The sequence below is a fragment of the Mastomys coucha genome, unplaced genomic scaffold (genome assembly GCF_008632895.1).
Source record: "Mastomys coucha isolate ucsf_1 unplaced genomic scaffold, UCSF_Mcou_1 pScaffold20, whole genome shotgun sequence".
NCBI classification, from domain to species: domain Eukaryota; kingdom Metazoa; phylum Chordata; class Mammalia; order Rodentia; family Muridae; genus Mastomys; species Mastomys coucha.
The window spans coordinates 36,270,294-36,285,414 of record NW_022196903.1 but is presented as its reverse complement, the minus strand read 5'-3'; the positions used below and the strand labels follow the sequence as shown (position 1 = coordinate 36,285,414).

Below are 15,121 nucleotides of genomic sequence, written 5' to 3'. Positions count from 1 at the left end.
GAGTTTTGGGAACGTTCTGTTCAGGATCATTTCTTGACCATGTCTATTTGTTGAATAACTTCTTGATTCTGTAAATACAAGAGAACCCTAAACTCTTTGTTTTGGCCCTGTGATATCAAAAACTAATAATATGCCACTTAGGACTATAAGCTCATCTTTGCTCCCTGTTCTTTCCTCTTTACTAGATGAGTTTGAATTGGAGTTTGAATAACTCTGTCATCAAAATAAAATGGAAAAGTAAGAAACAGAATATGGAATGCAGACCAAAAGGGGCATGGACAAAGAAAGGCAACAATGTTTAGCTAGCAATCTCTGAACAACAAGAATTCCCCTTTTACCCTGAGGACTCATCTACTCTCAGTAAACAGAAAGCTATGGAGCTGAAGAGCTTTGCAGCTAAGATGACTTAGAATTAGGAAAAGTATGAGGTTCTTGCAACTCATTAGATGCTTTCCTGGGAGGTGATCCCTTCAAAATCGTAATTGTGATATTGCTGATAATTTATAGTAAGTTAGCAAATTAAGCTGCATATCTTATACTTTGAAAGTATTTTATGTTGACTACATTAAGTTGTACATAAAAATGTACAATAACACGTTTTTATTTAGACAATATCAAAATAGAAACAAAATAGAAGTGTACTTCTAACAATGTAATCATTGGCAATAGTCTCTCTCTTTCATCTTCTCTTTTAGTTCTGCTGCATAGGCCATGCTAGACTGTAAATTGTGAAGTTCTGCCCTCCCTGTGCCCATTGGGGAATTAGAGGCACTGAATACCACACTTCAGGGTTTTCTTTGATTTGTGGATTTTTTCTATTGAAAACTTCACTTATTGTATCAGAAGCTGTCATCTTCATTTTATGATAAAAACCAATGATATCTTGGGAAATGACAAAAGGTTGATATTTCTTAATGTATAGACACTGTGAAACTTCCTTGACTAAATAACTAGATAATTTCATGAGGAGATATAAGGACAATGGAAATCTCTGGTGTATGTTAAATTTAGACTGTACAGTATATAGCAATTTTCAAACATTCTCTGATGCTGTCAACAAATGAAATGAAATAAAATAAAGTAAAATCATCATCTGTTTATGGTTTGTATGTGCTTGGTCCAGTGAGTGGCACTATTATAATGTGTGGGCCTGTTGGAGAAGATATGGCCTTGTTGAAGTAGATGTGTCAGTATGGTGTGGGCTTTAAGACCCTCATCCTAGCTGCCTAGAAACCAGTATTCTGCTAGCAGCCTTCAGATGAAGATGTAGAACTCTCAGCTCCTCCTGCACCATGCCTGACTGGATGCTGTCATGCTCCTGCTTTGATGATAGTGGACTGAACCTTTGACCCTCTAAGCCAGCCTCAATTAAATGTTGTCCTTATAAGAATTTCTTTGGTCATGGTGTCTGTTCACAGTAGTAAAAACCTTAACTAAGACATTCTCCATGTATCAATAATCATTATTCTGGGAATAAAATATCATAATGTGATTTAAAAGGCATGACAACTGCATGGATTTCTCCATATGAGTGTTTTCAATGCTGGTAGAAGACTGGAGGAAAAGTATTTTCCATTCTAAAAAAAAGGGGATATAGTATGTCGCAGGTCATTAGAAGGAAGAAGCTGCCTGACTCACAGAAATAGGATTTTGCTCAGTTCAAGCTTAGGAGAGAAACTGAATACTAGAACTACAGCCATAATAAAATGATATTTGCATGGCTTTCCGCACATACAAATGTGGCTAGAGTAGGGTTCTCTTCAAGAAGACAATTACTATACCATCAAAAATTGTTTCATTCTCTTGAGAATTAAACATAAAATCCAAAGGCTAGAAAGATGGTCAATAGTTGAGGGCAACTGGCTCCAGGAGATGACAGGAATTTAGAGCCCAAGCACTTAATCCAGTGGCTTGCAACAGTCTGTAACTCAAGTTCCAAAAGATATACCCCCTCTTCTGAATTCCATGGACATCTGCACACAGGTATGTATATGTGTATGCATTCTCACATGCCCACACACACATAAATATTTTCAAAACACCAAATCTCAAAAACTGATACTAATCAACATCAGTGTTATGGAAGGATGCAACCAGAAGTTATGATCTGTAGATCTGTAATGACTTTCTTATTTCAGCCACGAGTGTTGTGTGAAGGGAGAGTGAGGGTGGATAGGTACAAACAAACATGAGACAAGTAAACGAGGATAAGAAGGAGGTATGAAGGGTAGCTATCTCAGACCTGGTCTGTTGCTCATGTGCTTCTGAATAACCTCCAGCCCTGTGTGAAATCTGCTGCAGTTGGTACCCGATCTAGGAAGTTTCTGTTACTGGCTTCCAGTTTCTGGTATCACCTGCTTCCTGAATTGTGTCCACAATGGTTTTATGCATAGAGAGCGATGTACATTTCAGTGCTGTGTACAGACTGCTGGCACAGAGGTACAGTGCTGAGTCTCCTTCTTCAGAGGATAGGATTTCCAGGATGCAGCCTGAGTTCTGGGGACATTTAGCTGAGAATCTCTTCTTGACCAAGTCTGTTTGTTCAATAATTTCTTCATTTCGAAAGTTAATCAAAAATGCAAGTTCTTTGTCCTTGTTCTGTTGATACCAGTAAAAGGCAGTGTGCCCTTTTTCAGGACTACAGCTCATGTGCGTTTTCTGTCCTTTCTCTTTGACCAGGTACCTTGGAGTCTGAGTTACCTCAGCAACAAAAGAGCCTGGAAGAGGGGGAAACAGAAAATGAGAACAGCTCAGGGGGGACTCTGAAAAGGGAGAACATTGGGAACTGTAGTTTGGAGTGTGAGGACAAGTCCTTTCCCTTTTGACTCGGTACTCACCTGCCCCAAGCAGACAAAGTGTCACACAGCAGAGCAGTCTTGCACCCATGATCACCCTACAGCAACAGAGGACACAGTGTTTTCATGTGTCACCTGCAGTCTTCCTGTGACTCCACTGTTACATTACTACTTTGTGTGACCCGTAAGATCGAGAAAGCTGTTAGTATCAAAAAGAAAGCTTTTCCTCACCTGTGTTAGAGAGAACTCACTCTTTACTCATTCAAAAACAGTTCATGTGTGTTTGACTAACATAGGAATATCAGATCAAAATGTACTACCACTGGATGGTGTTTACAGTATGTGTTCTTTATTTTATTCCTTTACAATTGTTTTATATACATACTCATTATATATGCATATATTACTTTGATCAGATTCTCACCATTGTCTCCACTAATTTTCTTCCCTTCCCAATGAACCTTCTTCCCAACAAGCCTGCCTTCTATTTTCTTAATATATTAGTGATTCTTTTTCTCAGCCACCCCATTGTTGTCATAATAGGCTTGAACCACCACAGCAGCTTTCTCTTTCTTTCATCATTGACCAAAATCTCTTCCATTATTTCCCCTAATAAATTATTGATATTATTTATTTATTATTCTTTGTCTGCACCTCTATCATGGAGTTGATGATGTCTTGGGACAGAACAACATGAAATTGTGTAATATAGTCAAACTACTGGCAGTGTGAAAAAATGGCTTGATCTGGTCACTGGGTAATGTCAGTGGGAGAGATAAGGTTACGAGAGAAAGGCCTGTGTGCTTCACGATGAGATTGGAACACACACTAATTATGAAGAGTCCTTTGGTAATATGTAGATATGTAAAATAAAACACACAGAGAACACTCCATATTTCAACTCTCATATGCCAGGGCAGGTAATACTATGAAGCTATTGTAATTGTCTATGTAAATAGGTACATGGGTTTCAATTTTGTAAGAAAGCTGTGGACAATTTATTTTGAATATACTCTTTCATTCAGAAAGAGCAGATTACATGAACACACAGAAACGAAGTGTTTCACTCAAGTTGACTCAGGGGAGTTATAAGCAGCAGTATTGTAATATGTGATTAAGATACTATATATATGTGCAGACCTGAATGTTCACCAAGAAAACCATGGCTAAATCATTACAAACCTATTTTCCCTTAAGATACAGGTTCAGAAGTAACCAAATTTATCAGTTTGGCAAAATGATACCAACTAACCTTACAAAATTGGTAATCATCTGATTATTACCAGGAAGACTATGTGAAAGAAAAATCATGACATGAAGGATCAGAAAAACAAAACAGAAAAAAAAGAAGAGAGAAAAGCAATATGAAGGGCAACTTTTTCTGACTTGGTCTGTGTGTGCTGTTTTAGAAGTGTCTCTTCTAAACTCTCTCCTGTGTGAAATCTGTTGTGGTTTGCACTAGCTCCAGTTAATTTCTCTTACTTCTCTCATCACCTGCTCCCTGAGTGGCTCCTCGGTGAGTTTGTGTGCAAGGGGGAATGCACATTTCAGCGCTGTGGATTGACTGCTGGAGCACAGGTAGAGTGCTGAGTCTTCAGCTTCAGAAGTTTTGATTCCTAGGCTGCAGAGTGAGCTTGAGGGGCACTCAGCTGAGAATCTCTCCTTGACCATGTCTATTTCATCGAGAGGCTTTTGATTCTGAAAGTAAATCAGGAACTTTAATTCTTTGCTCTCCTTTTGCTGATACCAGAAAACAGCATTGTGCCCCTTTTCAGGGTTACATTTCATCTCTACTTTCTGCCCTTTCATTTTGATTAAATGTCTTGGCGTCTGAGTAACTGCAGCATCCAAAGAGCCTGGAAGAAAAGTAAAAGTAAAACATGAACACAGGCCAGGAGAGACCCCAGCAAGGAAAATTATTTGGGTGTGTTTGAATCTATCTTGCAAGCTAGGTCTCACCTGCCCCCAGGAGGCAAAGTACTACACAGCAGATGAGCTGTGCACCCATGGCTCCACTGGAGCAGTGATGGATGTGGTGTCTTCTTGTTTTATCAGTAACCATCCTGTGACATCATCCCTTGGTAGACTCAGTTCTTACATTTTGGCTTTGTGTTGCCACCAAAGCAGTTCACAATATTAGAAGAGTTTTTCTCTGCCAGAGCCTGACATATGCAGAGGCAGATGCTCGCAGCTAACCATTGGACTGAGCACAGGGTCCCCAATGGAGGAGTTAAGAGAAAGGGCGAAGGAGCTGAAGGTATTTGTAACCCCGTAGGAAGATCAACAATATCAGCCAACCAGAGCTCCTAGGATCTAAACAACCAACCAAGGAGTACACATGGCTCCAGCCATATATGTAGCAGAGGATGGCCTTGTCGGGCATCAATAGTAGAAGAGGCCCTTGGTTCCGTGAAGGCTCGATGCCCCAGTGTAGGAGAATGAGAGGGCGGGGAGGCCAGAGTGGTTGGGTGGGTGGGGGCACACCCTCATAGAACAGGAGGGGGGTTGGAATAGGGGTTTCTGGGAGGGAAATAGGGAAACAGGATAACATTTGAAATGTAAATAAATAAAATATCCAATAAAAAGAAATGAAAATAAAGCTTTTCTGTAACCACTAAATATAATTTGTTAAAGTTTTATTCACTTAAAAGAATTTTCCAATACTTTACTGTCATAACAATACATTTATTTTTAAAAGCTATAACAAAATACCAAATTTAAATTCTCATACTGCTGTCAGGCGATTTTTAAACCTTTAATCCATTAATTATAGTCATTATGATGTAATGGTATTTTAGAGTTTTATCATTTCCTCCTTTCTGTCAAGATCAGCTATGTAGCCCATCAATTTTAAGCCTGAGCCACCACAACAGTGCACTGCCTCTTCTATATACAGGAAATAGATTTCTATCTCTCCCCTTCTGCTTTATTGTTGAGTTATTGATTTTATTTATTCTTAAATCATCCATCTGCATTTTTATCATAAAACAAATCTTAGAATGTGAAAAAATGTGGAACCTACTGATCCTACTATCACCTCTAGATTGGCTCTGGCTATTCACTGGGTTGTATCAGGAGCAAATATGAGGACATGGAAGAAATGCTGTGCTCTGCCATGTGTTTCTGGAGATAAAGAGTAACTTTTAAGATATGTAAAGTGAGCCTCGTATGTAATAGTCCATGTCTCAACCCTCATGTTTCTCATGGTGCTCTTGGAAATTATAAAATCTCTTGACAGGTTCACTCCAAGTGTCTCAATGCTGTCAGTAAGCTAGAAAAACTTCTTTTATTTCCTGGAACAAGTGGATATGGAGAGAATACTATGTACCTGTGATTCAATAAACAGATAAGAGGTGTGCATACACATATGGGTGTTTCACTCCATTTCAGATTAAGGAGGAGGAGGATCTAAGTATCAAATTTGTATCATTAATAAAATGACCAGTTATGCTATGTTAAAATAGATACATATGTGTCTACAGTCAAGACTGTGCTTGTCTGGGGCACAGTCTTGCCTGGATCTTCACAATTCCCTTTTGTCTTAAGATTTTCATCCTAAGATCGTAAAGAACTGGGTAATTTTCTCTGAGACTATTGGAATGTGTTATTCTTAGTGGCCATCTTATGCTCCTTGTGAAGCTATGTCAATGAGAAGGAAAGTAGGCTACAAGAGAAAAGCAAGAGGTGGATAAAAGAAGAGAAAAATAATCACACAAAGCCACTAAAGGCTTCATGTGCAACCTTCCTATGAATTGAACTCTTTGCAGATGCAATTGTAATATTATTGTTTCAGTACCACCAAAGCAATTTATGGTAACAGGATAGTCTTTCATTGCCCCATTAAATAAAACCTAATGATATTTCACTCTTTCAGAACTATCTTGTATTGTTTTATTAATATAAGCTTCACATCTATATTTTGAGAATTCATAGATAAATGTAATATGCAAATTAATATATCATATTACTTTTGAATAATGCTAATACTATTAATTTATTAGTTTCTTTCTGTGCCTCTGCCTCTCTCTCTCTCTCTCTCTCTCTCTCTCTCTCTCTCTCTCTCTATTACTCTCTCTCTCTTTCTGTCTTTTGCTCATGCCCTCTCTCCCTCTCCAAGATCTTTAAGATATTTTGATATTTTGATGATAAAGATATTTTGAAATGTACATTATATTGCATAACTGGCCTCACACTTGAATCCCTCCTGCCTTTTGCTTTCTTGGACCCCAGGCGCTACCTACCATTGAACCTTTCTTCTCTTTATGTTTCTGAAATAATCTTCTTCAAATTAATGTTAAAACTGGCAGTATCTTGGAATGTAAAGAAAAGATCCTAGAATCTCTACATGGCATGGTTTAACTGGTCATCCTAGGTCAGTGGGAAACATCATAGGGAGATAATGGGGTTTGGAAGAAAGGCATTGAACTTCCACATGAAGAATGGATCCAAAGTGAGTCATCTCTAGAGTCCTTTCATAATCTACAGATATAGAAAATAATGTAAGCCTTCATTTCTCCATAATCACATCTCTGAACATATATCACACATTGACAATAACAGACTATGAGATGCTGTAAGTATTTACTGCTTACAGAAAACTTGAAATACTTTTCTGGAAGAAGTGGATGTGTGAATGACACACAGAAATATGGAATGTTTCACTTACCTTGACCTTGGGAGCAGAGTGAAAATCTAGGTAGTATCCATAAAAAATAATATTTATGTAACTTAAAATGCATACACAGATGGCTAGTTTAGGTGTTCCCTGAGAAAGGACTGATAGATCATCACAAATCTATCCTCTTGAGATCACTAAAGTTCAGGCTCTGAAAGACCCATCTTGATCTTTATCAGCATGGGAAAATGGTGAAAGGAAGTTTGAGCTCTTTGGTGACCACCTTATTTTCATCATGAGTACCACATGAAAAGAAACAAGTTGTAGAGACAAACAAAAATACACAAAGCACAGAAAGAGGTGGAAAACACCATAAAAAGGTCATTCTTCCCAAGTCTGGCCCCAAGGTCTTTTAGAATTGTCAAACTGTCACCCCACTTCTGGACACCTTCTTGTCTTGCATGAAATCTGCTGTGGTTTGCACTGGCTCTAGATAATCTCTCCTTCCAACTTACAGAGCATCACCTGCTTCCAGAGTTGGCTCCATGGAGAGTTTGTGTGCTAAAGACAATACACATTTCAGTGCTGTGGACAGACTGCTGGCACAGAGGTATAACACTGAGTCTCCTGCCTCAGAGGAATTGATTTCTAAGCTGCAGGGTGAGTTTAAAGGACACTCAGCTAAGAACCGCTCCTTGAACAAGGCTGTTTTGTCAAGAACTTCTTTTTTTATTATTTATTTTATGTGTATGAGTACATTGTAGCTGTACAGGTAGTTGTGAGTCTTCATTTATTTACTACTATAAATAAGTGCACTGTAGCTGTCTTCAGATGCATCAGAAGAGGGTGTCAGGCCTCATTATGGGTGGCTATGAGGCACCATGTGGTTGCTGGGATTTGAACTCAGGGACTTCGGAAGAGCAGTCAGTGCTCTTAACTGCTGAGCCATCTCACCAGCCCTGTGAAGAAATTCTTTAAATTGAAAGAAAATAAAAAAACCTAACTCTTTGTTCTGCTTCTGTTGGGACCAATAAACAAAAGGTGTGTCCCTTTTCAGGAATACAGCTCAGTTTTACTTTTTGTCCTTTCCCTTTGAAAAGATGTGGAGTCTGGATAGCTTGGTAATCCAAAGAGCCTAGAAGATAAGAAAACAGAAAATATTTAAAAACCCAAGTGACCCAAGAAGAAATTCTGACAAGAAAAAGAAGGCTTGGAGCTATTGTCAAGAATTCCAAAACCAAGACTCACCTGCTACCAGGAGATAAAGGGCTACACACCAAAGAAGCCTTGTACTCATGACTGCATTGTGCTCTTGATGATTAACTTAAATAACTATCTCAGTTTTTATATGTTCATTTTAATCAATCTCTAATAATGGAGATATTAAATACTTCCTTGTCTGGAGAACCTCAAACAGTACTAGTATTCTGCCTTATGGAACTTCATGATTTCATTAGGTGTATTATTTTGCAACTGGAATTGATTGTAGCTGTGCTATGAATTGATGGAGCAGTTGTATTTTTGTATATTCATACATTCAATTTTCCACTATCATTTGTCAAAAATTCTATTATTCAGCTCCAGCACTTTCACTACTGTTCATGGTTGTACAAGATTTTTCCATTGATCTGTTAATGTCACCATCACTGCGTGGTACAATCTCCACTACTGTTATCTTTGTCAAATTCATCTCTCCTATCTGCTTCTTTTACTCCAAGAGTATCTTGGCTGTTCATAATCCTTAATGGCTCATTTTTTCCTGGGATCATATACATTTTTAATCTTTTCTAAAGAAGAAATAAATTCATTTTCTAAAGATTATTCTGATTAAAACATGTTCAATTTTTTTTTCGAGACAGGGTTTCTCTCTGGAGCCCCGGCTGTCCTGGAACTCACTCTGTAGACCAGGCTGGCTGGCTTCGAACTTGGAAATCTGCCTGCCTCTGCCTCCCAAGTGCTAGGATTAAAGGCGTGCGCCACCACCACCCAGCAACATGTTCAATTTTTAAAAACCTAAAATGTGTATACCTGCAACCTATGATCCTTTATGGCTCCATGTGTAAAAAAAAGCCTATTCATATTTTGATTACTTGATTATATTTGATAAATAAATTTAAGAAAACTAGCATTTGAAATATATTTAGTGTATTCAACTCCTAGTGCTGTGACTATGTAAATCAGTATAAAAGTTGCTCAAATAAGCAAGGATAAAACTGCTATGTGGTTCAGTTATACCCCCTACTAGATCTGGAAACAAAGTTTACATAAAGAAGGGATATCTTGCATAGCTATGTTTAATGTGACCAAGGAATACCATAGCAAAATTGTGGAATTCTTGTGGGAATGGATGAAAAATGTAACATATATACAATACAGTGTTATATAGATATTTATAAGAGTGAAATCATATTGTTTGAAAGACAGCTTTTATAGATACAGATGTTCCCTGTAGTGGGATCCAATGCCCTCTTCTGGTGTGTCTGAAGACAGTGCAGTGTATTCATATATATAAAATAGATAAATAAATAAATAAATCTTTTTTTTTAAAAAGCACCTTATATACATATGTCAAAATATCTTAGTGAAATTCACTGGGTTGTTTTTAAATTAGTATGCACTAGTAAAGAGTAAATATTAAGGTAGATATTTTCATTTAAAAATCTTTTAAATGGATAAAACAATGCCTATTCTTTTATTCAAGATAAAATTTTCAAACCAGTACATTTTGATCATTTTTTTTCTGGGATCATATACATTTTTAATCTTCTTTTGTAAAGAAGAAAGAAATTCACTTTTCTTTATGATTAAAACATGTTTAACTTTTAAAACCCTGAAATGTGTATACCTGCACCCTATTAAGTGACTAGTTAGGAAAGGTGTGTGTTTCTAATCATATCCTCTTCACATGCCTCTCAGCATGTCCATCCTCTCAAGTTCAAGTTCAAATTCTATGTTTGATCAGTCTATGGAAGCTGATTCATGTTCATTCATTGAGCTTCTCTCTCTGTGTGTCTATCTCTGTGTCTCTGTGTCTGCCTCTCTCTCTCTCTCTCTCTCTCTCTCTTTCTCTCTCTCTCTCTTTCTCATTCTCTCTAACTCTGGGAACTCTCTAGGTTTTTTCTCACTTTCTTAAATATATCAAACATTTGTTTGTCTTCCTTTGACCTTTTATTTTACAATATAATTGCACCCAGACTTTGGGCCACTTTAATTGCCCCAAATTAATAGAAAACTATAGTTTGTATTTGCAGGGATTTTTTTTCTCTGCTGTCTATATTTATATTTTTGAAGGGCTCTCAGGACCCAGAAAATTGATCTTTTATAAACTGAGTTCTGCTGAATGTAAATGATATGCTAGCTATACTGCATCTTTATTACACATTGAGATATTTCTCAAACTAGTTCAAGTTTTCAACCAGTGTCCTATAAACTTCATTGAGCACCTTTTATCCCAAAGGAGAACTACTATTGTTGATAAGATCCTATTTCATCTTAAATTGTGGTCTTTGTATAGAATCAGTGTCACAGGAGAAAACTCTAAAATAATTGTGTTAAAAGCCAATAGAAAAATATGCATTCATATCCACAGGATCAAAACCTGAACTTAAAAAGAAACAATCAGTTTACTTTCCCAAACTTGTCCTGTTGAACATGGCATGCTAGATTCCTCTTTGATAATTGCTCCCCAAATGTTGTTTTCTTCAATAACTTTTGCAGAAGTTTTTCTTCTTATCATTCACATTCTGCTTGAGACCAATTTAATCAGACATGGTCTCCTTTTAGCATCTTCTGATCCATGGGAAAATAGATAGGAATGTGTCCTGACCTCTCAAGCAAGTCCAATTAGAGTCTTATTTATTACCATAATACATTCAGTCCTGCCAAATTCCCTTATAATTATGTACTCATTGAATTATTAGCTCTGTGGATTAATGTGTTTACTATTCAGCTAACTCTCAGTATTTGAAAAAGTAGTATGACAGAGAAAAATCTCAAGAACAAAAGCATGTCTTGTGAAACTGTTCTCATGAGTGTTCTATGAGAATTCAGAAGGGAGACTAGGGAATAATAGCTACTAGATGAAATAATGTAAATGAGGGCATGTTAGATGAGCTGGCATGGAGCATTTGATGTACAAGGGGGGTTGACCTGTGCTACTGAGAAACACTACCAGAACAGAGGTCTAAAGCCATTTGGCTAGGGCAGGTCAACTTCATGGTGAGGGAAAGAGGCTCTTCTCTTTGAGAAAGACACTTTATCCTCACATTTCCCCTCTGAGCATCCTTTTCAACTGTTGAACAATAGGTCTGTTTCAGTCCTTTCTCTAGGCCCTGCTGGTACCAGTACATGGCATTATATACCAGTTCAGCTGGCTCCCCAGAGTTAGTCCTGTGAAGTTCCACCGAATAGGCATTGTATCTGAAAGATTGTACTCTTCATGGATCCTGTGGGCAAAAGAAACAAGGACTGAGGATTGTGCTCAGAAGGGAGCCTGATGCTATTGAGAGAAGAAGGTATGGAGCAGGGATCTGGCAGGTCTGGGAAAGGAATTTACTGTGTGTTGAACTCAGACTCACCTAGAACAAAGAGACAAGATATCACAAGGCAAGTCATAAAGTTTTCAGTTTTCAGTGAAAAAAAAAATCTCTCTGTAGCTCCATCATAAGCTCTCAGAAATTGAAAGGTAAGTGTCTCACACAGCAAAATGTGTAGAATTCATCATTGACACATGACAGTTGTCAATCTATTCTTTCTGATGGTAAGACAAGGGTTGAGAAAATCCCAAGTCTCTTGCACTTCTTTTCTGCTTCTGGAAGCTGTGCATATCCATTCTAAGTGAAAAAAAAAAAAAAACTAACCAAAGGGTATGATTCTGTGGCCAAAGTCACATTCAGAATGGTGTGTGTGTGTGTGTGTGTGTGTGTGTGTGTGTGTGTGTTGGGAGGGGGTGTTGGCTGTAGTTACAGCTGGGAAGGCAAACTCCTGTAATTTTCAGACACTATTGACTCCTCTTATTCCCAGTATATTGCTAAAATGAAAAAATCCACACATAAGAGGTAGCTCAAGTGATCTGTTGTTTCTTTTGAAAAACTCTTTTTATCCACTACCTATGTTTACCACAAGTAATTAATGTGGTGAACATAATGAGACTGCCCCTAGAAGCTTGCCAACCACAGAAGGCATTAAGCTTTACTCAATAGTTTAGAGGGGAAGACTGGGAGGTAAAGAAGGCTCAAATCCTAGCACTGCCGTTTTCAGCTAAGCATCCTTGCTAACACTGACCTCACTTTGATATAATTTTCTCTTCTGTAATATGCAATAATTAGTATCTATCTCAGAATAACATAGGGAATTTAGAGCAGTTCTTAGCCCAAAACAAACATCATATGTATGTTTGTTGTCATTAATTTTAGGATCTGATATTCTAATAAAGAAAGCATTAATAATTTAATACCATGTCGGGAGAAATCAGATGTGTACTGAAATGGAATTTCACCTGCTAATGAAAATTATTTCCCATTACTGAATTAGAATTAGAATTTACACAAAGGTAAATTTATTGCATAAAATAGGTTCTTCTTAAGAGTCTTAGTTAAATGGAAAGGACAGTAATCATTTCTTAAAGATGCTGCTCCTCTGCTAAACAAATGTTATTTTATATTTCATCCAAGGTCATCTGTAATACTTTAGGTATAATGCTTTCACAATAATATTTTGGTTGAAATACAATGGTTTTATAGTTGTTTGTGACCACTGATGGAAGCAAGGCAGAAATCAGAGACATCATGGTAACAAGGAAAAGGAAAGGGGCTGGAAATGGGGGTGGGAGGAGAATGAGAGAAGAACAGAAGGGGGTACTACTCGTTAAGAGGAGCTACGTGGCTGCTTTCAGTGTGTACATTTGGCTTTCACATTTCAGTCATACCACAGAGGTGGGGGCCTCATCCCTTATAAGGGCCTCCTCATTTTTGTCAGACTGACAAACCCCAAAGGCCCCTTTTGAGCTTCTAAACTTATTTTAATAAACTTATGAATTATTTTATAATATCCATCAGGAATTCAAACCACAATAAGCTAAATAATGAGATTCTATATCAATAAACTAAAATATATTCAGAAAAAAATTAAGAAAATGTGTGGATTACCTACATAGTAAAAATGGCAAGTCAATACTGAGGTAGTATTATTAATATCAAAGACCTCAACAAAGAAATGATAAGGGAATATCTGTATCTATAATCTATCTTCTGTCTATGTTATGACTTGTATAGATAGATGATTACATAGATAGATGATAGGTAGATAGATAGATAGATAGATAGATAGATAGATAGATAGATAGAAAGATAGATAGATAGAGTAAAATCAATTAACTGTGGTTAATATTGCCTATACTCAGCACATTCAAGAAACTTGGCCTCTTTACCCTTTCCCTATCACCCCCTTTCTTCTCTCTCTCTCCCTCTCTCTCTCTCCCTCTCTCCCTCTCTCCCTCTCCCTCTCTCTCTCTCTCTCTCTCTCTCTCTCTCTCTCTCTCTCTCTCTCTCTCTCTCTCTCTCTCACCTAAACTCTCAAATCTAACAACTGTGTAGTCCATGGGGAGCAGTTATGTCATGAAAAGATAGCCTAAGGGTGATGAGGATACCTTCAGAGAAGGCAGCCAATCATCACTGTCTTGCTTCTTCCCTGTACACTTTCACATTGTGTTTATGTTAGCTTCAACAAGCTAATGTACCACTTATTTCCTGAACAGTGTCTATAATGAGTTTGTGTTCTAAGAAAAGCCAGTAGTCAGCACTGTGGATTGACTGCTAGCACAGAAGTACACAGCTGAATCTGTTAGCTTACTGGACAGGATCTCTATGGTACACGGGTTGTTAGTGAGGCATTTTGCTGAAATGGTTTTATTGATCACATCTGTTTTATCAATGATGTCTTCATTCTGAAAGTAAACCAAAAATTTGAGTTCTTCTCCCAGCTTCTTGTAGTACCAATAAACATAACTATGTCCTTTTATGGGGGTACAATCCATTCTGGCTTTCTGTTCTCTTCCTTTGACCAGATGTCTAGGACTCTGAATGACCACAGAGTCCATGGAGCCTGTGGAGGAAGGAAATAGAAGCTGAAGATAAGTCCAGAAGGGAGTGTATTAACAGAGATATAACAGAACATGTTAGAATTGGAATACAATCCACTCAAAACAGGAACTTACTTGCTGTCCAGAATAAAAGAGTCACACAGTAGAGAAGCTTGCAGTGCATGGTTGATTCATAGAGAGTGTTGATCGGCTGCCTTCTTTGAAGGTTTCCTCATCGCGCTTAGGCTATCTTCTCATGACATCATCATTCCCCATGGACTGCACAGTTGTTAGATTCAAGAGACAGACAGGATGTGGGAGGGGATGCTGAAGCTGAGTCTTAATTGATGTGAGTTTAGGCCTGCTTTAATTTTTCTTCTCCTGTAACTTACTATTTTGCTTGTTTCAATAAAATTTTCATAGTTTATTTATGTGTTATTTATTTATGTTATTTTTAACTTAATTTGATTTTTATATTTTATTGTATGAAATGATTCTGAATTATTCCTGGATAAGCATTATAGCATTTCCCACACAAACAACTACACATAGTCTCTGCTTTAGAGATGTAAATTTTGAATATTGAAACTTGCAAAACGATTTAGACAAATATTCAGTATAGTTAGAGCACTA

At 37.4% G+C, this 15,121-nt stretch overlaps 2 gene segments (V, D, J or C); both read right to left on the bottom strand.

Moving 5' to 3' along the window:
* Positions 1-2,427: 2,427 nt before the first annotated feature.
* Positions 2,428-5,016, bottom strand: LOC116098798. The segment is given in 4 exon segments: positions 2,428-2,717; positions 2,838-2,893; positions 4,278-4,651; positions 4,755-5,016. Coding segments are annotated over 4 exon segments (549 nt in total).
* A 9,169-nt stretch (positions 5,017-14,185) lies between these two features.
* Positions 14,186-14,672, bottom strand: LOC116098512. The segment is given in 2 exon segments: positions 14,186-14,511; positions 14,624-14,672. Coding segments are annotated over 2 exon segments (375 nt in total).
* Between the last annotated feature and the right edge of the window lie 449 nt (positions 14,673-15,121).